This window comes from Oryzias melastigma, linkage group LG9 (genome assembly GCF_002922805.2).
Source record: "Oryzias melastigma strain HK-1 linkage group LG9, ASM292280v2, whole genome shotgun sequence".
NCBI classification, from domain to species: domain Eukaryota; kingdom Metazoa; phylum Chordata; class Actinopteri; order Beloniformes; family Adrianichthyidae; genus Oryzias; species Oryzias melastigma.
In genome coordinates this window covers 31,734,960-31,760,504 of record NC_050520.1, presented here as the reverse complement: position 1 = coordinate 31,760,504, position 25,545 = coordinate 31,734,960, and the positions used below count along the sequence as shown (strand labels likewise).

Here is a 25,545-nt window from a genome sequence, read left to right as displayed (position 1 = left end):
ATCCATGAAACTGCAACAGCAGGGGAAAACCAGAACCTTCGCTAGGGAGAAGATTCTTCGGTAGAGATCTGCAGAGTGAAGCCTGCTATAGACAGGGCAGGTAGGGAGCATGAGCTTGATTAACTGAAGGTGCAGCAGACAGAGATGCAGGATTAGGACTGGAAACAATGGAAAACATCTGATGAAGCCAATACTATATTTCTCTCACTCAGTTAGCCAATAAACATATATGTGTAGGAAAAGGTTGATATTATTAGTTATGTAAGGGATAATACCCGACGAAGTGTGCGCTATGAGAAATTAACACAGAACGTGGAAGACTGACCCGTCAGATGCGAAGCGGAAGACGGTTTCTTCCACAGTGTGTTAATTTGCACACTTTGAAAGGCATTTTATACCAATGTCATTCCAAAAATATAAATATTCAATCAATATTTAGTACTTTATTTTTATTATTTAGAACGCTTTTTTTACTGTTTTATTTGATGCTGATGACCTAAGCCGAAATCCAACACAGAAGTCGTCTGCAGAGGAAAAGTGTTGCACATTTGAAAGGAAGACCCGCACGAATTCTGTTTTTTTTCTTTTTCTTTTTATGAAATAAAGCCTTTAGTGAGCAGCGAAAAGACAAACACAACACACCATCAGCTTCCGTCTTGGTATTAATTTTACAGCAGGTTCGGTATAAACTCCTCATTTCTGACCGGCCCAAAAACGGAAACACTCCCTTGTGGTGAGAAAAACAATTACACCATTCAGTATGCTGAGTGATGTGTGTTTAAAAAAATTGACCAAAAAATAAACTCGAAAATGAACCCAAAATTATCAGGCAGGGGGTTGACTAATTTGTCAATATGTAGTGCTTTACCTTTCAAATTGCCCTGATTGTCGTGATGGATTAAGTAAAAGATCAGTTCATAGAGAATCCCTACTCTTAACTATATTTTTTGTACTGTAAAAGCATTCCCAATGCTCTCTTAATTATGCAGTTTTTAGCCAAATCCCCAAAACCTGTGTGACCCGAGTCTACTAACTTGCTAAAAATTTTAATGCACTTATAATTTGCTCTTCATATTCATGAGTAGACTTGTTTATTTGCCTTGTTGTTTCTGGTGTTCGCCCAACAGTTTATCCAACTGCCACTTTTGATTAAATCAGGCCTCTAGCGGTTCTAGCAGATCGAGAGATGTGGAGGAGATGTTGGAGATGGCACAGGTGTCCTCCCCGGCTCAACTGAACAAGAAGTGATTGCAATGTTATGCTTCATTGCCTGAACCTCTCCTTGAGCAATATCAAGCAGATTGCACTCACGGTGCACTACTACACACATTTTATTCAGCAGGTACAAACACCAAGTCAATGACACGAAAAGAGTGCAACCAGGAATAGAAAAATGCTTTAGCAGTTACTATGAAAGGAGGCAGAGGACATGTCCTTTCTTTGGTATGTAGTTAATACGTCTAGATTAGTTTTAGATAGTACCAAAATAAAAACCTGTTTCTTGCCTTTATTTATTTGACCATTTTCAGTTTTGTATTTATTTTTATTTCCACAAATCAAGGTTTCTCCTAGTAGAAAATGTATGAATTTGAAATGCTACCCCAAAGGGTAGGTGTGTTATTCCGTCTTAATGAGGAAAAATCTCTGACTGTGAGCAGAATGTGTTAGGGTCCAGGGGGTACAGTGGAGGAAAGGAACCATGTGACAATGGATACAAATGAGCTGGTAAATGAGGTCGTGTTTTTATGCAATGAACAGGTTCAAAAAAAGACCTCAGACATTGTATAAATTGATGGTCCCCCCGCTTTGTCAATCGAAAAAAGGCTGAAATTGGAAAAAAATAAACAGAATCCATTTTAGCTGAACCAGGCTTGATGGAAATGATGGGACTCCTGACTTTATAGTTTGTTTTCCTCTTGTGGTCATGGTCATAGAGGTTTGCTACTGACAGATTCTATTTTAAAGACACCAGTGATGTGGTTTTCAGGACTGGTTTAGGGTGGCCCTAAAATCAATAGTTTTTTCAAATGATATAATTGAGGTCCAGACCTGCTTTAATGCTCTCTTACAGTAATTCGGTTAACCCTCTATTACCAGAACTGTCGGCTGTGATGCCTAAAAAACACACGCTCTTTGAAATACTGCAACTCTTTGAGTGTTTATGTAATTAATACAATTCCAATGGATTCTGACAGGGAGAAAAGCGGTTTTGCACTGATATTGTCAGGATGTGGAGGTGGTGGAGGAGGACCCAAATGCAGGAGATCAGGCTTGGTGCAAGAAACTTGAAATATTTAATTAACTGAAGCATGACAAAAACCCCATGGAGAACCAAAACAGTGGCAGAACAGAGCAGAGCAGGAGCTGTTTCAAGAAGCAGGTTTAACAAATTCAGAGTTCAGACCTGAACTCAGAGTTCACTGACTCAAAGTTCGTAAACATGAAGTTTCTGGTATCAGAACAGCTAAAAAAAAGTTGATTCAATCAACTCTGAGTCGTTGGACTCAGATTCAGGTGTGAGCGGTGCGACCATAAAAACCCCTGAGCAAAGACATTACGATTCACCATGGTAACGGGAAACACTATTAGGGCTTCCTACTTCCAGCAACAGAAATTGATGTGTTCCTACGAGGCACTGGCCGACTACGAGCACATTTTCCGCAAGAAAAGCAAGACAGCTGCAGCGGTAAAACTGTGAGAGTTGTCGTGGGAGAAAATATCTGTAGATTTAATGTGTAGGTCTACATTTGAATCATTTCAATTCAGGATAAGAACTAAATATTGTCAGGAAGGTCATTTTTTCACTAAAATAAGGAATGGTTTTTGATCTGTCAATAATTTCAAGAGTAATCTCTGTTTTTGCATGAATGACAATTTTTTGCAACATAAAAATGAATTGGGAAACTCCAGTCAATAGATTCGTGTCGTGTCCTCAAACTTCTCTCCCGACGTAAATTACATTCCCTCTGGATTAATCCAGCCTCTTTGTCTACAGGATCCTCTATGAATGAACATGCTATTCTGGTTTCTGCGTGGTGGAAATGTGACGTCTCTAATGTGAATGTTCTCAAGACTTTATTGAGGAAGTCCTGTTTGAACATCCTTCCCTTTAAGAAGGGGCGGAGACAGAAGGGAACTCTGAGTTTCCTGAAGGAAACCTGCTCCAGACCAGGTTATGTTCACAGAGTCCATTGGCATACGCAGACTCTGAGTTCAGCTTAGCCAGCTTCATAAAACGAGTTTGGTTTAACCCACTTTCACAGGTTGAAGTTACCGCCGTTTCTGAAACCGGAAACTGAGTTTTCCTTAACTCAGAGTTCACAAACTCAGAGTTTCAACAAAACCTGCTTCTTGAACGGGCCCCCAGAACATGACAAACCTATGACAGATATAACCTGAACTAAACAGATGTTATGGTGCCAGAATTAACTGTTTTACGTTGAGTGCATAAACACATCACCACTGTGAAGAGTTACCAGCAGAAGCGGCTTTTCTCTGTTTCAGAATCCACCGGAATTACGTTAATTGCGTAAACAGCTGAAGAGTTACCGGAATCAGCAGAATGTAAACTCTGGCGCTAAAGCTCCAATGTTAAAAGGTTAAAGAAGACTTTTAAAGCTAAATTTAAAGATTTTTTTGGGTGTTGTTTTTAGTTTTCAATTCTAGAGGAGGAACTAATAGTTTGTCAACACATGTCGAGTGTGCTGCTGAGCCTCGCTAAGGGCTTTCCTCTCTGCTCTGCTTTGCACCAATATACGTCAAAGTCCAAAACCTTGTTCAGAACAAGTCCTTTTGTCTTTTTGTTGTTGTTTTTGTAGTAATACCCTGAGCTTCCCGTCCTACTTTCTTTCGTTCCCTTAGGGAACATGAGCCAAGTACTGGGTGCTCCATGACCTCGTAATGTAGCCCAGGCATCGTGCTACGCTGACCGATGCCTCGGTTCCCCGCAACCGAGCTTTCACCTCGAGGATCCGTGCAGCTCGTGGACACTACTACTAGAAAGTAAAAGCTGCCCCCGTGACAGAGACAGCACAAGGCATGTTTGTTGCATTTGTGATGCAGCGAGAAAAGGAAACAACACCAGTGCGACGCAGGAAGGAATCACACAGCATGCGCTTGTTACTTTGCAAATGCAGGCGGGCAAGTACACACTGCTTTACTCCAAGCGGGATGAAAATGTGCAGCACAGAGCTGACAGCAAAGAGAAATTACTGCTTGCAAATCAAAAAGATTATTTTACTATGCTTCACATGAATAGGAATGAGCCCCCTGCCACTCCCACCAACATTCCTTCAGCTTCCAATAGTTACAGATTTAACAAAGTACAGGACAGCAGTTCTTTCTGCCAATGCAGAGTCTGTTATATCTCTCTGCATGCTCCAAAAACGAGAAATGATTTTGCCACGCATCAATCATAGATTTACGAAAGGTAAATTATTTAATTTGGAACAAAAAAAAACACCAACCAATACCTTAAAATACAACACAGCTTCTTACTGCAAACATTTCTGTCACTCTTTCCTATTTTGATTGGCAGTGTGTTACACCTACACCTCTACATTAATTACATTTCCCTGCAATTAGTTTCTCATTTACACTGTTTTAATTAACCGTGAAATTATGGATCCTTCCTGTTTTTACGTCTCATCTCCTGGTTATACAACAGCGGAACGCTGAGGAGAGAAGAGGGGAAAGTGGATGAGCTGCTGCTGCTGCTACTGTGGTTTCTACACGTGTGTGCAAAGAATTAGTGAAGGACAAAACCAAGGACGGGAGGAGGGGCTTGAGTATGCGTGTGTGACCGATTGTGGAGTGCCCATGTGTGTTAGAATGAGTCAGAGTGCAGCAGTCTCTCTGTTATCGCACACTGTGGGAGGATGAGCTGTGGTTTTATTCTTCACTCACACACGTAGTGGTGATCCGCTCTAGATCCCACTAAAGCATTTTGGGAAAGCATCTGTTTTCATAGTTCAGCATGGTTATTCACTTGTGAAAATACATTAAATGATTCCCTTCTTCATCATTCACCTGGAATTACCTGATATATTTTTAATGTGATTATTAAGAATGGAAGTGCTATTGTGCCTGAGTGTTACTAGACATGCTCATTTCCTTTCCAAACATTTTTCTTGATGGTTTTTCAATGTGTGCACTATGACACAAGCTTAAAAATCTTTGTTTTAATAAATACTCCGAACTGACAGCTATACACCTACCCAGCTGTGATGGAGATTTGCTCGTGACTGAAGGGATGGCAGTTGCAGATAAAGCAGAACATTCGTCTACTCTGGGGAGCAGAAACCTCCTGCATTTGGATCTTGAGGTTTTTTTTTTGTTCCTTTCTCTGGTGTGGGGTATAAATATTGCTGTCTGAACCTGACAATTGCAGACAAGTAGAAAAACCTGTCTGACATTTTTTTCAGTTTTACCCTGATCTTTATACTCTCGAAGCAGAAAAACTGAAAAACAAAGAGGGTTTTTGACAGCATTTTCTTTACAATTAAGCTATAATTTAATTTAAGAACAAATAAATTATATAAATATTTCTTTAGAGCACAAGTGTCGAGTATCTGGCCCTCCTATTGAATATAGCCGGCCCTCCAGATCATTTTATTTTATTGTTACTAATGACCCGATGTTTTCCTGAGCTCATTTCTAACTTGTATAATTTTGACAAAATATATTTTTATGCAGAGTAAAATATTAAAAGTTATTTAAGGTTTAAGTTGATTTATTCTGGAATAATATTCCTGCCTTTTTATTATTCATAAAAATGTTGAAAAGTTACAGTTTAAAAGTTTTAGGCTATTTTGGGGTTAGCCTAATTTTTCAGCTACATGCTAGCTGTTTTGGGTAATTTTGGCTTTACTTCAGTTTTTTAATATCCCTTTTGGAGTTTAGCTATTTTTTTATTTTTATTTTATTTTATTTTATTTTTTATTTTTTAGCCAGCTGTTTTGGCAAACCTATGTTTTTTCATAATAGTTTTTTAGGCTAATTTGGCATTTAGCTAATATTTTAGCTGGCTATCAGCTTCAGCTTTTTCAACTATTAACTTTAGCGTTTTCAGCTATCAGCTTCAGTGTTTTTAGCTTTCAATTTCAGCATCTTCAGCTATCATCACTATCATCTTCAGCGGCCAATTCAGCTTACAGCATTCACACTAGCATTATCACAGGTAATGCTATAATTTCATAATTATGCTAAAAAGTTACGTTTTTAAACTTTTAAAAATGTAGTTTTAGAGTGTTCAATGAATTTTTATCCTGTTTGGCCCGCAACCTAAGGAGTGTTTTGGATTTTGGCCCCTTGTGCGATTGAGTTTGACACCTCTGCTGAGTAAACTGGAATTAACAAGCAGCATTATATTTTAAAAATGAATCAAAAGAGGGAAAAAAAGGTTTCCCAACAGTCGATTTCTCTGTGTTTTTTTAGGACCCTGCTGCTTTTTTTGATAAATACTATAAATTAATGTAAACAATTAAATGTATGATAGCCGTGTGGTACAAATCCCATAACATCACTCAACACACAAACATAGTAAGGATCACAACAACTAAAAGAGCAAAACAATATTTCAACATTTAAGAAATTGAATTGAAATTCTAGAAACCAAGACACAAATTAAAGTAAAACGTATTAATGTTGTAATGTTTTCTACTGCGGTCAGTGAGCTGCTGTTAGCTCAGCCGTGGTTAAAAAATGATCAAATTAATTGAAAACTCTTCCCAAAAATCTGAAGGTGACTATTTCCACATAATGTTATAAAATACGTTCACCCAGAGATGATTCGTTTTTTTTTTTACTTGGCCGCTCTTATTTTGAAAGCTGGAAATACGTGACTCGATGGCTGCTCTTAACATTTTTACTGAGCCAAACCATTTCTGTTTTTACAATTATTCCCTAAAATATAACAAGTACATTTATCCTGGGAAGCGAATAAAATGCATACGGGAATGCAGCGATGTGGGTCTTTGCAGAAGTTATTAAATATGAACAACATGAATTTCTATCGGCTTTTGTGCTGATCGCACTTAAAATACGTGCAAATAATATCAGCTAAAATGGAAACTTTTAGAATAATATCTGTTCAAATGAAAGGTCAATATTTTGAAAAAAATGTCTTACGTAGGAGGATTATTCAAATGTGTATTTAGATTTGTGAACGATTTGAGACAGGAAATGAAAATACAGTTCAGCAGGACATTCATTAAAGAAATATTGTACTTTTTTCTTTTGAAATTAGTAAGGTTATCTTTTATTATTTATGTCAAATCATGTCAAATAGCGTTCAGCTGTCAGCTTTGTCGTTCTAAATGTGAATGCCAGAAGTAACTATTCGCCTTTTCGGCCCTTTCGCCATTTTGTTTGACGTCACCGTAAAAAGGGTCTATTATTACGTTTTAATTTCACTATTTTTCTTTTTTGCCCTACAATGTGCATTAATTTAAATCAGTCGTTCATGAAGACTGATGGGGAAAATCACTTATGCTGTATGAAACTTTAATGTTTTATTGTAAAAAATCTGGAGTATTTATAGGTGGATGGCGTCATAGTAACCGCGGTGCGTGAATTGACCCTATCATTCTGATCATGTAGAGGAAAAGAGGTCATTGTGAGAAGAGATCATTCAATACCGACTTTTTTTTTTCAAATCCGAAACAGGTGGCAGATCAAGTGGTCATTGTTTTCCAACATACGTGCCACTCTTTCCCTCCGCACACCAACTGTGGAACGCCTGCCCCAGGTTACAGACCTGGTTTACACAATCAGTGTAAATCAGCTAAGTCTGAAGTGGCTTTGTGCTGTTATACAACACTTTACATAAGATATGTAAAGTCACTTTTCTCCATGTCAGGATCAGCTGTTCATGTTGCTCTTGTAAACATTTGAAGAGTTACAGTATGTGCAAGAGTGTGTGTTATTTAGGTGTCACTGGTGACATCTCCAGTGTTAAAACGCTTCTCATTCTGAGGCAGAGAGACTTGACAGAGTGATCAAAGAGGAAGATGAAGAGAAGCACCTGTTCCTGCTGTTTCTCTGACTGAACCCTTCTCCCTCCTCACTACACTGCCTTTACCGAGGAGACATTTGCCAATTTTGCAATCGTTTGAGCATTTTTAGATGTTCACATGGGGCTGTGTTTTCTCTCATTTATAATGCATGGTGCCTGTGTCATTAACTCGTTTTGGTTTGCCTCCACTCTTTGGTCTGCAGCACAAGAAAGCCTCTAAAATGTTCACGGAGTTCATTTGCAGGTCAACCCAGAACCATGTTCTCATTTGGTTTGGCCTTCTTTAAAGTTTGCGTGAACTTTTCTTTTACTTTGCAAATCAAAGTATTATGTGGGGAAAAGAATTCATCCGCATATTAAACAGTAGCTGAATGTAGCAGTTCACACATTTTGTCCCTAAGCTTCATTAGACATAGAACACCCCAACAACCTTCTGAAGACATGCCAACCTCATCTTTGAATCTAAACTAAAGGAAAAATGATGAAAAAATAATCTAAAATTAATTGGTTGCAGTGTCTTATCAAACACTGGTTTAATTAGAGAGCTGGATTTGTTTCTTAATCTCAGAACTAACAAACAGCTTATCTTACGAGACCAGTATTTGTTTCCTGCACGAATAACATGAAAAACCTCACAAATTTAAGGAAATGCCACTTTTTCAAATGAATGTGTCTTGAGTCTCTGTCATATTTTCAGTTAAAAACTGTGTAATTACCAGCTATTGTGGGAACCGTGTAAAATGTACGGCATGAGCAAGCCTCATTTTTATGTTTGGGTCACTTGACCTTCATCTGGTATTATCAGGTACGTAACGCTGTGATAAAAACAGACTGTTCTTTGGGCACAAATGGAAATTCCACCTGGATGAATGCAGCAGCTGCGCTTCATGAAAAAGGCTGCATGTAAAAGGAAGCAAACAAATCACAGCGGAATAAAATCGGTCAGTTTGCTTTTCAGTCAGCTGACTACTTTGATTCACTTGATGAAATCATAAGGCTTTTTAGAGCCTTTAACATTTCAACATGGAATTCAGACCAAACCTAACAAATGTGGGAATTTCTATACATTTATTTTGCACAGGCTAAGTATTTTACTTTAATTTTGACTTTATTTGTGCAAGATGGACAGAAAATCATTAGCCAGAATAGGAAATTCCAAAAGATTTCAGAGTTTGAGACAAAACTTCTTTTAGTATTCAGGATTATCTTAAAATGTGTCAAAAGAGGGTAAAGGCTTTATTACAGGATATTAACAAAAGCATTCTTATTTGTAAAACTGTTAAGACTTTTACATTGGAGCTTTAGCTCCAGACCAGTGTTTATGTTTGACTGCAGCTAGCTTGTGCTAAAACCTTTAATGGAACAACATGAATCAGCTCTGTCGCAGAGAAAAGCAGCCTTGGACCAATATAAAATGACTTAATATTAGTAAAGTGTTGCATGTCTGTGAAAAGCCACTTCAAAGTGTAGCTTAACAGTACTATCCCACTTTTCTCTACAGAGAAGCTAATTCACATTGATCGTGTAAGGAGCTATAATACGTCAAGGAACATTGTAGGTTTTGATAAAAACCTCTCAGGTAGTAAAGATTCAAAGTTTAAAGGCCTCGTGCAGTGGCAATTTTTTTTTTAAATTTAGAAAGTCAATGGAACTTGGAAAACAAATCTGATAAAAATATTCACTTAAAATGATCCAGCGCGATTTTATTGATCATTTTATGGTCGTGCACAGCTTCAAATTTGGGCAATAGGTGGTGATGGGTGGGGGCTGCGCGTGACGTCACTTCGGGGACCCCAGTTGTTTGTTAACAATCAAATGCTTGACATACATAGATTATACAAAGACAAATGGAAACACGTAACTGCAAGCTTGTATCGGCTTTCGCCTCTGAACTCTGGAGCTTTAGCTTTCTGGCTTTGAAATGTTTATTTTGAAAAAAATCTAACATTAAGAGTGGGTATGAACGTCAATATCTGGCTCAATGTTTAATATTTGTGTTGGTACTTGTTATTAATGCTAAATAGTCAACACCTAAAGTGTGAAAACATTCTTTGACACTGATCATAAATTCTGACATTCTGAAGTCATCTACAGATCTCTACTTTCTTAAACCTGCGCTGTAAAATACTTGCTGTAGATTTTACAGTAACTTACTGGCAGCTGGTTGTCAATTATTATTGTAAAGCTATATTACTCTAAAATGAAATACAGTAGAATTTCTGTGTCCTGTATTTCATTTTAGAGTAATAAGACTATAAAAGTAGTACAAAATACTTTACTGTATTTCATTTTATTGTTGTATTTCTCTAAAATGAAGTACAGTATACTTACTGGCATCCAGCTTCCAGTGGTTGCCGTAAATGTTCCTTTTTTTGGTAATATTACTGTAATTACCACTTTATTTATTGTAAAAAACTAGTAGATAAAAGTGTTTTCTGGTTCACTTATGGTGACTTCTCCAGCTGTTTTGAGTGAAGCCCATTTCCACCTCTTCTCTTAGTTCAATGCAACCATTGTTCCAGCTACTTTAAGCCAAAGCCACGTTCACCCTGATTGAGCTCTTAGATCAATGCAACACCAGACAGTCTATGCAATCTCTGTTACATCACTGAACAGTTGCTTGTTGAAATTGAAGTAAAATACTCCCCAGTTTACAGAAATCTGTTACTCGATTTATTCTTTGAGAGCATCTTTCTATCCAGGCCGGCAAGAATATGTATATTCCAAACATCTCCAATGTGTATTTTTTCAGAGATATTGTAAACAGATTCCTAAATTACCCCAACAGGCTCCAGTGGTGCAGAGCAGTGACTCTACTTCGAGCTGAGATGACTAAACTCAGTTTATCATTAAGTGTGAGGCCACCCACCACCAAGAGACCGTCTGTTGCATCATCCCTCAGCTCATGATATTTGCCCACACACATTTAAGGGTTTGACACCCAAGCTCTGGATTAAAAGGAAAAAAATATCTGGAGAATTACGTATGGAGCTAAAATTCTTTCATGTGGTTTTAAAATGATGTCCACACATGTAAGTTTGAGAACTGCAAGTTTATTTTGGATTTTTGCAATATTAATTTGTCTTTTATTATGAAAAATATTAATTTTTAGAGATAATTTATAGCAGCAAATGCTTGCAAATTTTATTTTACATTTTTCCAAGGAAGCACAAGTGACACAAAAGTTTTTTTAAGTTTTATAAATGTTCTACCCATCAAAGCATTCAGAGAAGCAACAATGAGAAATCTTATCCAAAATCTGCTGCTGGTTATTCTTTGTCACTGAAGCCAATTGTTCACGTTTTAACATTCGGATACGAAACAATTATTTTCAAGCAGCTTTTTTACTCCCTTCTGTTTCATTTGTTATTAATTTATAACACAAAGACCAGGCTCTCTGTGCTAAAACAAATATTTTTAACAGAAGGGTTCTTCAATAAAAAAGGAAGAACCCTTTATGTTTTTTTTTTTTTTTTTTGCTGTTTTATGATTTAATTTAGGCTTGCTGAAATAATCTTAAAATCAGGATGAAACTGATCCACTTTAATAGGAATAAAGAAAATGTGTTCTGAGAAAATCTTACAAACATCTCTGGCATATGAAAACCACAAATCTTTCATCTAAAGTTTACACTAAACAATTTATTTATGTTGCTGCACAGTTAATTTGAATGGTTAATTAGATTAGTGTATATATCTCAATGAATGTATTTTGACTGGTTATTATGATGATGTTAAAGATTGGAATTGGTTTATTTATATATATCTATACGTACTGTAAATATATCAACGTTTGGATGATCACCTGTGACTTAATTAGAAAAAATGATGTCGTTAGAATTACTCTTAATCATTAAATATTATCTTTTTTTTTTTTGGTTCTGGCTCACAAGTGGAGGTATGTTTTCATCTCTCTTCATCCATGATCTTCAAGCCACTTCATTCTTGACTTATTACAGAATTACTGCAGGTGTGCAGCAAAAGAGCGGCGCAAAAGAGCCAAAGAGCGGGGCACAGGCTGTGTGCGCCAAAGAGGGGAGGGGGCCATCGTTTGCGGCTTAGAGGTTGTGGAGCTCTGATTTAATAGGAACAATCAGTACGTCAAAAAACGACTCTCAAAACCTTAATTTTTGACACAGACGTCTTAACCATACCCCGATATGTGATTTGGGAATGAAAATGTGTTGATTTGGGAAGATGTATGCATTATTTTTATTACTAAAGTACCAATATTGGCACCGATTAGGAACCAAAACCAAAGAACCGCGTTGGCTCCAGAATCACATAAAACCCAATTGTTGCCCAACCCTGATCAGGAATAGGACGACTCGCAGTCTTGTGCATTGAACGCAACACGGAGGGAGACAGACTGACAATTGAAGATGGTTCAAAACAGGATTTGAAGAAGTTAAAAGTACAATCCAGAAAAAATAAGTTTTAAAAATATGTCAAAAGTTTTCAAGGTATTTTTTTTTTCTAGACATGTCCAAAGCTTGTTTTATACTGCACAAGTATAACACCACTATCAAATACAGTTGATGGTGTTACTTTTAAGTTCCAACTCTGCAGAAACATAAACAGAAGTTAGCATACAAGGATCAGCTATTTGATTAGTTTCTACACAAAACAAATTATGATTAGCACATGTATTTTACATTTTACTAGATAAGTTAACAAGAAAGTGCACTACAGTTCTCAAAAACTAAGGTAGTCCAAGTACTTTAATCATTTTACTTGTTTACTATCTACATAAAAACTAAGAGGCTACTTTATTTAGTGTTATCTGCAAGACAGAAGAGTACGGCTCCCTGAAAAACTCCCAGACTAATGCACTAAATACAAGAATTCTTCCGCGAGCCAATAGAAGGATAGTGAGAGCTACTGAGTGTAATTGAGTACAAGTGAAGCCACCAATTGATCCTTTGAGAGCAATTAGTGTTTAAAGGCCCTAAAGCGGAGTGAGTGCCAACTGGCAGACATTATATTCTGGCAATTATTAGGCATTCTTAATGAGTATTTATACCTCAGGGTTGCATTTGTCCGCAGCTTTCCTGTTGTCCAAATTCCATCAATCCTGTCTTCAACGATGCTAGTCGATTACATCCCAATGATTTGTTTTGACTGTGGGAATCAAGCTTTTATTAGATTGGGGATAACAGTTGGCAAATTGCATAATAAGAAAAATACATTTGTTTTTTCTTTAATGTTTCGTACTAAGTAGCTATTAAGAAGCTTAACCCTGTAACGTTGTTGGTGGTGCTCAAACAGAAGATCTTTAACATGCTGTAACTTTTCAACCGTTAACATGATCAACGTAATTCCAGTAGATTCTGAAGGAGAAAAGCGGCGTGGGGTTACTGCTGTTACCGCCCCTACGAACCATGTTATGTTACATTAAAAACAGTGCGATGTCTGCTTCCTCTTTAGAAAAATACAGACACAGCTGGACCTTTTTACTCGTGGCTGCTCTGCTTCCCGCGAACGTTTTCATTTGTATGCGGAGCAGGTGGTGAGCTCCGCCCCTCCCCACTGTATGTCGGAAAGGAGCAAAGTACACTTACGCTGTACCCACACAACTATGTTTTTAAGCATTTGGGCTGAAAACATATTGGTCTGGTCAAAATTGATGTCAGGTTTGCTACAGCCTCCTTGCATTTCACTGTCGTGCTCACGTGAATTGCCCCCTGGTGGACCTTTTTGGTATTATTTTAGAAAACCGATTCAGGGTAAGAGAGGACCAATAATTGTCATGAGTTGAAATATCACGATAGTTCACCATATCGATATTTTGTCCCACCTCTACTTGTTACAGCCCTGTTCCACAGCTTGGTTTATTTCTTATTTTTGTAATCTCATTTGTTCATTTTCATGGACTTTCTTTGAGTGATAAAAGGTTTGTTGTGTTTGCATCAGCGCGGGAATAGCCTCCTAGCATAGCTTACATATTGCTGTCTCCGCGTCGGACATCTTGAATCCAAAATGACACCAAATGATTGATGTACCCCTCTTTTGCTGAAAGTGCTTCATTTTGGGCTGTCTGCATCGTCGTTTCTGTCTGTTTCAACTCCAGGGAAACAACTTCAAGCACTTCCGCGTCCATCGTTCTGCACTCATGTAAAGTAAAGCCTGTCGTAAAACTCACGTAATTGTGAATCAAAGAATGTAACACAGTTTTGCGTTGCAAAACCACAAGACTGAGTTTCTTTGCGAAGAACCTCTTTTTAATTTGTCTTTATTTTCACTTCTATAATTTTTTTGTGTTCACACTAACAAGGTTTGGACTATTTAATGACATATTTGGCAAAGTAATTGATCAAAATAGGTTACAAACAATATAAACGATATTGAAATGGCACGATAGACAATTTTCTATCACCCACACAATATGCATCATCATATCTCCCAGCACTAGTAGGGACCATAACTTGTTGTATAATGTCTCGTTTCCACTGGGCGGTCCAGACCGGACTGGACTTCTGAGCGTCTCCATTACAAATGGACCTGTTAACCAGGACCAACTGGTACCTTTTCTGGTCTTCCGTTGGTCGTAGGTCTATAGAAAAACGGAATGGACCCGTTAGGGCGGAGCTTCTGTTATCACACGATGTAACCCACTGATTGGCAAAAAAGTTTTACGACAACAGCAAGCGTTTGATCAGCGCTTTTCCCGACTCAAGAGCCAAACTGAAAGTTTTTTCCTCTTTTTGTCTGGATTTTTCTTTGCTCACGCAATCTTCTTGCAAAAAATAAATTATTTACATACAGTATTCCCCCTTATTCGTGGGGTTGGGGATCGGGAATACACCAAATCCACAAATACGGAGACACACATCCCTCCTTTTGTCTTACCCAACCCCGAAGAATGTCTGTTAGCGGTCCATACTCATAAAAAACACTTCTGATCATGCTTTGTAAACATTTATTGAAGAACATTGGAGTATTTCTCAACATAAAGAGTTTTCTTTATTTTAAATTCAGAACATTAGACTGTTCTGCAGTGTAGAGGCCGGCTTCATTCATAATAAACTCTTGCTCTGGATTATATTTATCCTCCGCGGTTATATTTTTCATTTTCCGTCCGTTTCTGAGTCAGATGATGCAGCTTCTCTTTTGCTGTAGTTGCACCATTTTGATTCACAGCTAAAAACTTGTCATGAACTGTGGGATCTGTTTATGCAAAGTTCAAAGAGTTAATTTCATTTTGAAAAAGACACCTAACTTGACTGGCATCTTTGAAACCAAAACTGAAATTAGAGTGACGAGTGCTCTTATAGGTATCCTTCTTAAAAATTGACAATACAGTACAGACATCTTTTGTTTGGAATTAACTGAGCTGATAAAAACTGAAATTTATCTGGGATTAAAAGAAAATGTGAATCAACATTTTCGATTAGCTTTGGATAACATTTTCTTTATTTATACTGTTTTGTAGTTGAAGTATGGAATTTTCCTTGTTTTTTGACTAACTGACTCCTTGCAGGGATCAAATCATGCGTCTAACCCAATCCTCAGCAAGCTCCTCAGTATTCTTTTACCAGAATAATCTCAGTCTCTCCTCTCAATACTTCTTATCTCCAAAACACCTAACACGAGCTCTTCCTCTGATGGATTCATTCTCGATGGTATCCATCCTAACTCACGAATAGAAACTCAGTTTTTTTGAGTCATTTTTGCTCCGGACTATTGACCTTCAGTAAATAAAGACCTCACAGTTGCAGAAATGAGATGATGTCTTACACTTATTTTGTCATCTTCTGTGTACACAGGCATGCAGGAAGCAGAAGGTGAAGAGAGACTTTGAGTCATGTCAAAAGAACCCGAGGCTTTATCAAATAAATGTAATAAAATAAATATGTTGGCCTTGCCAGTTTTTGTATATCATTTAGCTACAAAATCCTGTTTTCAAGGTGCAAGCTATGCACTTGTAGCTTTCACTCCACACGATTTTCTTTCAAAGTTACAAAAGCATCAGCATGGACGTGGTCTTTAATGAGAAACAAAGCCAAGCTGCTGAAGCTGCTGAAAAGGATTATTGACACTGCTTACAGTATGTTTGCAAAACCTAATTATTGCATTGCTGTACATTTCTTTTGAAGCATCATTTCCACATATTTTAGTTCCCTGTTAGCTTAAAAGGTTCTGGAAAATATAAAAAGAATGATTGTAATGCTGCACTCTTTGGTTGGGTGTGAGGGTAGTTTATGTCAGTTAATGCTAGAAGTACACACATCTGGGGACTTGAAGCAGGGGTCAGCAACCTTTTAAACACAGAGAACCATTTGGGTTGATTTCTCACCAAACATAACCCAGTAGGAACCACAGAGTCTTATTCACCTTTAGAGGTACGAAATATAAGACACTGATTTGATTTCATGTTATTGTTTCTAAAAGAGCACTTTACAGTCAGAGTCCCATGAACACACTCTGGCAGGACCAAAATCCACCCGGAGCATTGTGGGAGTTCAGTGTGTTGCCCAAGGACACTAGGACACATGCAATCTTCTGATCAGGAGTCTCCTGTTCTGCCTCTGCACCCTCCACTATTATGATAAATATAAAGAAACTATTCAGTTTTTTTTTTTTAATAAAGAGACAGAGTTATTTCAACTTTTGACAGAGGTTCACACAATTTTCTTTCAAAGTTAAGCGGTAAATGTATGTACTTGTATCAGGGATAGGCAACTCCAGGCCTCGAGGGCTGCAGTTTCAGCATGAATTCCTGATATCCAAGCCGTACTCATGACTGATTACCTGGTTCAGGTGTGTCCACCCGATTAGAACATGCCAAAGCAGGATATGTTGGAAGACATGCAGGAATGTGGCCTTCGAGGCCTGGAGTTGACTATCCCTCATTTATGTAGTGCCTAAATACTAAAAGGCCCAAAGACATTTACATGTATAGATTTTAAAATAATGTGGATTCTACACTGATGTCATGTTTTTATTAACTCGTAAAAGCAAAAGGATGAAGGAACACCAAAGTCATAATAATAAAAAATCTCATGTTTCTTGCATTTGTAATTTAGATAAATCTGCTGAAGGTGAAGATCTGATTTTACACAGGATGTGTTTTATTTTGAAAGGAACTTGAATGCGATTTTGTTAAAAGTGAAAAAGTTGCATTTGTTATGTATAAAAAATCAATTTCAAAGTTATATTTTATAAATGAATGGCTTAATGGCCACAAAAACATAAATAAGGTGTATTTTTCTAACTTTGAGGTGAAACTGAGTTTTGGTCTATAAGAACCTGAACCAAATGGATCTTTAGTGTTAAAGCTTCCAGACCCCTGGTCATGGGTCTACACCCCGAATGTGCCTTGATGGTCCAACACTCAATGGAAACACTCTCTTGAATTTCCTGGACCATTCTAAACCAGCCAGGAGCGGACCTGTCTGGTCTGAACCGCTCAGTGGAAATGAGGCATTACAGTACTTTTTAGACCACCTTAAAACCTGGAATTTTGTTCCATAATACACAGCCATCTAATAATCCAGTGTTCCTTAAGTATAAGTTACACAACGCTCCAAAATCTGTCAAAATGTTCAACTTTGGTAAACTACAGTCACTCCACTTTATGGATTGTAGAGCATTATGGGTACTGAAGTCCGAAGCCTGGTGGAGTGAAATGTTTGAGAATGAGTGAGAATAACAGTTGGACTTATCTTAGTTTTTTTTCACTTGATGTGTCATTTTGTTTTAACATCAAAAGTATTTTATTATTCTTCAACCAGAGAGCCACAGAGGAGAGGTCAGAGAGCCACATTTAGCTCTCAGCATAGAGGGACTGTTTGCTAGAAGTCTTTGTATCATGCATGCGAACAGGCCATTATATTCCTACCATTTCAGAGTGACTCAGTTAAACTGATAAGACATGAAAACTTAGCTACATGCCATCACATGCAATAGAAGGTATTCAAATATAAATCAGGATTTCTATTCACTCAGGTCACCTTTTCCTCTTGAATCTTTGTTAAAACAGAAACAACCCTCTCTCACTGCACACGGCTTCACGTGTCCTCCAAGCGTAATGGTGTTTTGATGCAACATGTACAAATAGAAGCTCAAGCTTGTAAAAACCTCCTTGACACAACATCAACTTCATTTGCATCGCGGCTTGATGGATGCCCTTTAAGTGGTTCTGAAGTGGTCGAGGTGACTGGGAGCAGTTTTTGAAAGGAAAACAAGCTTAAATCTATCTATGCATCATCCATTCACAATCTTCACTCTTTTTTTGTATTTTTCTTTCAGGGCAGCGATGAGGGTGACGTGGACAAGAATAAATGCTGCACATTGTGTAACATGTCCTTCACCTCAGCGGTGGTGGCACAGTCTCACTACCAGGGTAAAATACACGCCAAGAGGCTAAAATTACTACTGGGAGAGCAGCCGGCCATCACAGCCAAAGGTAACTGAAAAGTACAAAAGAGTTGTTCATGCATTCACAGTGATTTGTTCTTTAGAAAGAAGTAATTGGGCATGAGAGGTGGGATGCGTCATGTCATTAATGTTTTAACATGTCGTAGTAGCGTCAAATGGAGTCAAACCTCACAGCTGTTTTCATTGCATTTTAAAGCTCTGACTAGATGTTTGTTGTATGAAAATCATTTGGATTTTTTTTTACTTACAGACAGAAATTAAATCAAATCAATGAAACTTTACCTATTAAAGCACTTTAATCTGGAGCCCCGGCCTAAAGGAACATTGACATAAAAAAAAAAAAGTTTTTCCTAAAAATTGAAGTTACCAGAATTTTTTTTAACTTCAACTTCTACATTTTTTACTATATATATATATATACTTTTTTTTTACTTCAATGTCCCTTTAGGGGCTCCATGCTTTACAGTTGAATTGAAACCAACCCACCCCTTTTCCCCTCCTCTGCTCCTCCATTCACACACACACCCCTTTATGAATGAATACAATGAATGCTGGCACAAAAACATGAGTTTTTTTTTTTTTTGTCTGTATGTTGTGCGTTGTTGTTTATTAAATGGCTTTCAGAGTATAGGAATATAGAATTACAATAAAATAAATATTGTCTTTTTCACACAATAGGGGACACCGGATTATAAGGCGTGCCGGCAATGAATGGTCTACTTTTGAAACTGCGATATAAGGCACCGCACTAAGAGTCGCATTAAGGAAGACAACACAATTAGACAAATGTCCATCAGTCAGGCAGACTGATATACTGCATTCACAGTAACGCTACAGACCCTTTCCAAAAATGAGATTGTCTTTGAAGTGTGCATTAAAGTGTATTCATTTCCATAGTTCCAGTGCCTTGTGCTTCTCCAATTAGCCTCTGATGCTACTGACCTTGTCTGACTCTAACGTGTTGGCGTCTCTACCAAGAAAATAATGTGACTGAATTGACTTAATTTTTTTATGAACCGGAAATAAGACATTTTCTTTGGGTGATGTCACACTCTATTGGTCCAATTCATAGACAATGTATAGAGCAGAGGTGCCCAAACTTTGTCGCTTGAAGTGCCAAAATCTGTTTTTTTTTTTGCATGTCATGAAATAATAGAAGAAAATAATGAATTAATTTAACTTGATTGTGTACTCATTAAGATAACACACATTAGTAAGAATAAAAAGCAAGTAACATTTGTCTTTGAAAGCTTCAAGGCCTCACTGGACATTTTTAATTGAAAAACAAGAGCAAGCTAAACAAACTGTCTTCTAATGAAAACAGCAAACTGGGTAAGGAGTTTAACAGAACACTCTGCGGCTTCCATGGACACAACCTGCCCCCACTTTGGGCAACCATGGTGTAGAGAGCACTGGACGGATTTTCCCATCCTCCCTTGCGTTCCAAATAGTACCTGCTGGTCCCAGAAAGCCAAACTCTCAATGACTTCTACTTCTTTTATTCTGACAAACGGATGTTGTTCTGTTTGTCAGAAAGGCCGTTATTGCTCTTGTGTTTCTTTTTAACATGTTTTTGCTATCCACATTTTTTTTATTTTATATATATATATATTATCACAAGTTATTCTAGTTATTAAGTGGCCAATCAGATGCCTCAGTAAGAGTTTGTGGTCCCCGCTGGCCCCGCCTTAAGGCGTTTGATTGACAGATTCTTTCTGAACCCGCTTTTGGTGGAAGGGGTGTGGCTTTCATACAAGCTCACTCCTGATTAGCGAGAGTGGTTGCCATATAAATAATGACTCAGACCGACTCACACCAATCACTGCTTAACAAGGTCGTCTGGTTCCAAAATGGCTAAATCCGTACAGCAGAAAATTGGCAACTGAATTTATTTCATTTTGTTGGAACTTGAGGTCAGGCATTTTCTATTGATGACGTCACAGCCTCGCTTTGTCCATCTCTATATGTGTCAGTTTAGTTCTAATGCATTGCCAATGGTCTAAGTTAGATAAAACTTCATTTTTTCCAGCCAAAAAATGTTGCAAATAAAATGTTTATAGCTATGATTGGAATTTTTTTTTTAACATTAAATAAAAAAAAACAATAAAGAAGTTAAGAATTTAACCAAAAGGTAAAGAAATCTGTTTAATAATAGATAATGAATTTATAAGTAACCCTGGGGAACTATAAATGCTCTGCTGATTGCAATCTGGAGAGAATTGGCTTCAGACTTCAAATCAAGCAGCTTTTTTCTGTTTGTTTTTTTAGGAAAACAACAAAAGAAAATAATAAATGTGCTTCTACAAAGTCTGATGCTGACTTGCTGCAGACTGACTTGTAACTGGTCAGTCATATGGTTTTTGGGTCTGTATATATTTTGACTTTGTGCCCTCAGCCTGCCCTGCCTGCACCATCACTTTTGAGGACTGTAAGCCACTCTGTTCCCTCCAGACAACAACATTCCCCTTTCATTGAACTGCTTCTAAATCATACATGAGCAATATGTGGCTGGGGTTGTAAATTGGTATGATGGGCTGCTGCGCCTTTGGAGTAAGATGAAGGGCCTTGTTTAAAAGCTTTTCATTCTTTTAAAAGGATCCCTAAAATAGGCATATACCACTGTTATTGCAAAAGTTAGGACCTATATAGAACGGAAAAATTTATGACACACGGTGTGAGGTGGTGAATCTAGCACAGATTAAATTTTAGAGCGTCTCGCATTCGTTTTTATCTGCATCAGCATCTGCGTCACACTAAACATTTAAAGCAGCAGTATTATGTAGACTTATGCTGGCAAGCTCAACTAGCTCATAAATCAGAGGAGCATTCCTGTATGTTATGAACTCTCATCATCACACTCTCAGATGCAAGTGCAGGGCTGAGCTGTGAGGCTCTGTCAGGGGCAGTGTAATCCTGGGATCTGCCACGATTCAGCCTTTTCTTGATGATAGTGTGGATATAAGCCTTGTCATCACACCAACCTTAAAGGATAAAATGATGAACATGAGATCTAAGAATTTGATGAGCCATTTGAAGTCGTCTTATTTGATCCTTTGGAGGGATCACTGCCAACTGAAGGCTTGGGAAGGGATATATTCTCATTGAACACACCCCCTCTGGCCTGTAAGCATCAGCATATCTGTGCTAGAAACGTTCTTTTCCTTGGTATCAGTTGAGCAACACGTTTAGTACAAAGAAGAAAAAAAAAGAACATGTTTTTTTTAATTATTCTGTTGACCATTTGTTTTGAAGTGGTTAAAAGGATGAAAGGAACCACTGATTCTTTGTAACTTATAATTATCTGAAGACATTGACAATTACAGAGATAGGTTAGTTTTTATTTTTTGCGTATGTAACTTTTGTACGCACATACAGTGAGTCAACAGTATTTGTTATGCTAGGCCAGGGGTCTGTAACCTGCGGCTTCAGAGCCACATGTGGCTCTTCTATCCCTCCATGCTGGCTCTCTGGCTAAAGAAAAATAAAAAAGTAATTCTCAAAAATTTGGAGATAAGCTATTATTTTAGAAACATGCTAACATTTTTGGCTAATTTGTTATCTACTCGAGTTTTTAGGCTAATTTAGAGTTTAGCTTCTATTTTAGCAACAGGCTAACGTTTTTGACTAATTTAGTTTAAAGAGGAATTTTAGGCCATTTAGGAGTTCAGCTAGAAATTGAGGATCAAGCTAGCTTTTTTTTGGCTAATATGGCCTCTAATTAATTTCCATCCATCCATCTTCTTGGCCGCTTCTTCCCTTTCGGGGTCGCGGGGGTGCCGGAGCCTATCCCAGCTACTGATGGGCGAAGGCGGGGTACACCCTGGACAGGTCGCCAGTCTGTCGCAGGGCCTCAATCACACACATCCACTCTCACATTCACACCTAAGGGCAATTTAGAGTCACCAATTAACCTATGAAGCATGTTTTTGGATGGTGGGAGGAAGCCGGAGTCCCCGGTGAAAACCCACGCATGCACGGGGAGAACATGCAAACTCCACACAGAAAGGTCCCAGCCGGGAGTCGAACCGGGGCCTTCTCGCTGTGAGGCGAGAGCGCTAACCACTGCGCCACCGTGCAGCCCTCTAATTAATTTTTTATGCTAATTTGGAGTCAAGCAATATACTAACTTTTTGGCTAATCTGTTATCTTCCTGAGTTTTTTGGGCTAATTTAAAGTTTAAATTTTATTTTAGTAACATGCTAACATTTTTGGTTGATTTAATTTACTGAGGTATTTTATGCTAACTTGTAGTTCAGCTATTAATTAGGCAACAAGCTAACTTTTTCGCTAATTTGGCCTCTACTAAAGGTAAAAATGTTTAAAAAAAAAAAACGTTTTGAGAAATTCCAGGTTTTTTTTTTACATGTTTTTGCTTTTGTTCGTGTAAAAAAATGGATATAAAAAAAAAAAAAGATGGTCATGAATGTAAATCCAAATTTCTTAAAGGCTAAAGTAAGACTATGCAGCTCCTTCTAGGTTTTGATCAGTAGAAAAGGAGCCTAAATGGCTCTTTTAAAGGTTGCCGACCCCTGCGCTAGGCTCACGCGGGAGTGGGCTCGGCATCCGCTCTCTCCTGCAATTCGCACCGTTTCTGCTAAGAAGAAGCAAGTAGTTAGTAGGCCAACACTTCTTTTGTGTGTGTGCGCTATGATTGTATGTTTATTTTCATCTCTACAGTCTGTTTAGATACAAAAACATGATCGCATTTGTCAATCACCATGTTTTATTGAGAAAAATTGGTTATATTTCAAAAATAAGCCAGATTTTTTCATGTATCTTGATGCAACTTCCTGGCAGAATTGATGCGGATCAATGGCGCCGAAACAATCCGCTCCACGGCGCGGTACTCGGTGCCTGGTGTCATTCACACCATAGATTAACAAGGGTGCAGAATGGACGCGGCCTCCGTTCCGCGGCGCTTCACGGCACTCCCGCATCCAGTATGAACCAGGCGTTAGTCACAGATTCTCCAAGCTGTCTCAGTTAAAAAGACGACTTTGTCCTGTAGTTTTCATAGATACTTGATTCTAGAAAGATGACTTTGTCCTGTAGTTTTCATAGATACTCGATTCTAGACACATGATTTGTAAATATTTATTCGTATAATGGTGTAAAAAAGTAAGTCTAGGTACTTTAAACAATCAAGACTTATGTAGTTCCTGTATTAATGCCACCTGTACAGACCCTTTAACAGTCACACTGCAACTTCTCAACCAAGACGAAAGAGCTGTCAAAGGACACCAGGGACAAGATTGTAGACCTGAAAGAGACGGGCAATAATATAATATTGTAGTCATACACTTCGGTGAAATGTCCCCTGTCGTCATGCCTTTTGAAAGAAAACACACATTTATTTTGTTTGTTTACAAGATTAGAGAGCTTGTCACTTTTATCTATAGCTCAGTATAAACTACAGTGGACAACTACACAGTACATAATAGATTGTTAGCTATATTCTAGTCCCTTTGGAAAGAAGGGTTTAGAAATTCCCAAAGCTTTCATCCAAGGTAAGCAGAAAAAAGGTGAACATACATTGCAGATACAGTTTAAAATGTGGGACTTTTTATGTATAATCCTGACATTTAGTCTTCTCAAGTCACCTAACTTTGTTATCCTCAGCACAAAAATGTCTGCTACTTTATTGTAAAATGAGTAAAATAAACATGTTGTAAGTGAAATAGTTGACGCTGCCAAAGTAGTTTCCCATGTCCTTGTGGGACAAATTTACAAACGATATATTTGGTTCCTGACTAGAGGAATAAGAGTATATCCATCCCAATGCTGTGATGGGTTTTGTTGTCTCCCCTCTGTTTTTTTTCTGCCAAGTGATTGATTATATATCTGTACTGTTCCCATAAACATCATGGTCCAGCATTTCCCCTCTAATATCTTGTCGTCTGAGAATGGGTTACAAGGGCAGCAGTCTAAGTAAAGATGCACAGACTTCCCGCTTCCCCACCGCTCTTCTAGCTCTTCCAAGAAGACACAGAGGCATTGCCAGGCCAGCTTAATCTTTCCAACAAGTCCTAGATTTCCCAGTTGGAGATGAATGATGATGCACAGCTATATTAATCTATTGAGCTTTTATATGTCACCCAGTTTATAAAAGCTAGAGGAGATTTAAAGGCTAGAATCTAATGTTCTATTAGTAAACAAAGAAAAGAAAAGAGCTTGGACCTGAGCACTTCAGGTATTCAGTCGGTAACAATATAATCACACTGATGCTGTGTTAGTTTAGTCTCCTTAAGTGACCTTGAAGAGCACTTAGCTTTTTCTCTTACATTAATAAACTTTATAGAACAGCCATATTTCATCTCTGCAATATTTCTAAATCAGCAACACCCTGTCCAAGAGTTAATCCTGTATCACTTCAAGGTTAGACTGCTGCATGTCTGAGTTATCAAGCTGTTATAGAGTTTATGAAATTTGGTACAAGAGTTCATGTTTCACCAACTTTATCTTCTCTTTATGGACTGCGAAAGCGAAATAGGTTTTAATTCATTTTAAATAAGCTTTAAACACAAAACAACTTCAAACAACATATAGGATCCCTGAATGTAACTGCTGCAGACACAAACTGTATCACTTTTCTTTCTTTTTTTTTTAATTTTTTTACAACATATGTTCTAGGAGTTTTGAATTTGTCCATCTTCATCTTGTTCTTTTGACGTTGCAGTTGTCAAAATTATTAGTCAAGTATTGCTGATTAATCAAGACTAAATACAAAAACAAACAAAAAAACAAACTGTAGTTTATAGTCTATAGTCTGCCAAGATACAAAAATATGATCACATTTGTCAATCGCTGTATTTTATTGTAAAAAATCTGTTATATTTTGATAATTGACCAGATTTTCTCGTGTGTCTTGGCATAACTTCCTGCCAGGATTTACATGGATCGCTCATGACTCGAGCTAAAAATAGACCAAACGGGGAAACAATCGCTACACGGCGCGAGCCAGCCGTGGAGGACCGCGGCGCTTCATGTCTGATGTGAACTACACCACAGGTCAACGAGGGCGCCGAATGGAAGCAGCCACCATTCGACTCCGCTTAGCAGCGCTTCTCTGCGGCCTCTTCAGCCTCCCAGCCGTCATCCGCAGCTGCCGCCGCTGACTGCGCATCGGATCCGACACCTGCTCACACGCCGGGT

At 38.0% G+C, this 25,545-nt stretch overlaps 1 protein-coding gene across 1 annotated transcript in view; it reads left to right on the top strand.

Moving 5' to 3' along the window:
• The window catches only part of zmat4a (zinc finger, matrin-type 4a), a 162,613-nt gene that overhangs the window by 67,735 nt on the left and 69,333 nt on the right, over positions 1-25,545 (top strand). Inside the window, exon 4 of the mRNA XM_024276052.2 lies at positions 18,265-18,421. Within this exon, the coding sequence (XP_024131820.2) occupies positions 18,265-18,421 (157 nt within the window). The remainder of the gene's footprint in view (positions 1-18,264; positions 18,422-25,545) is intronic.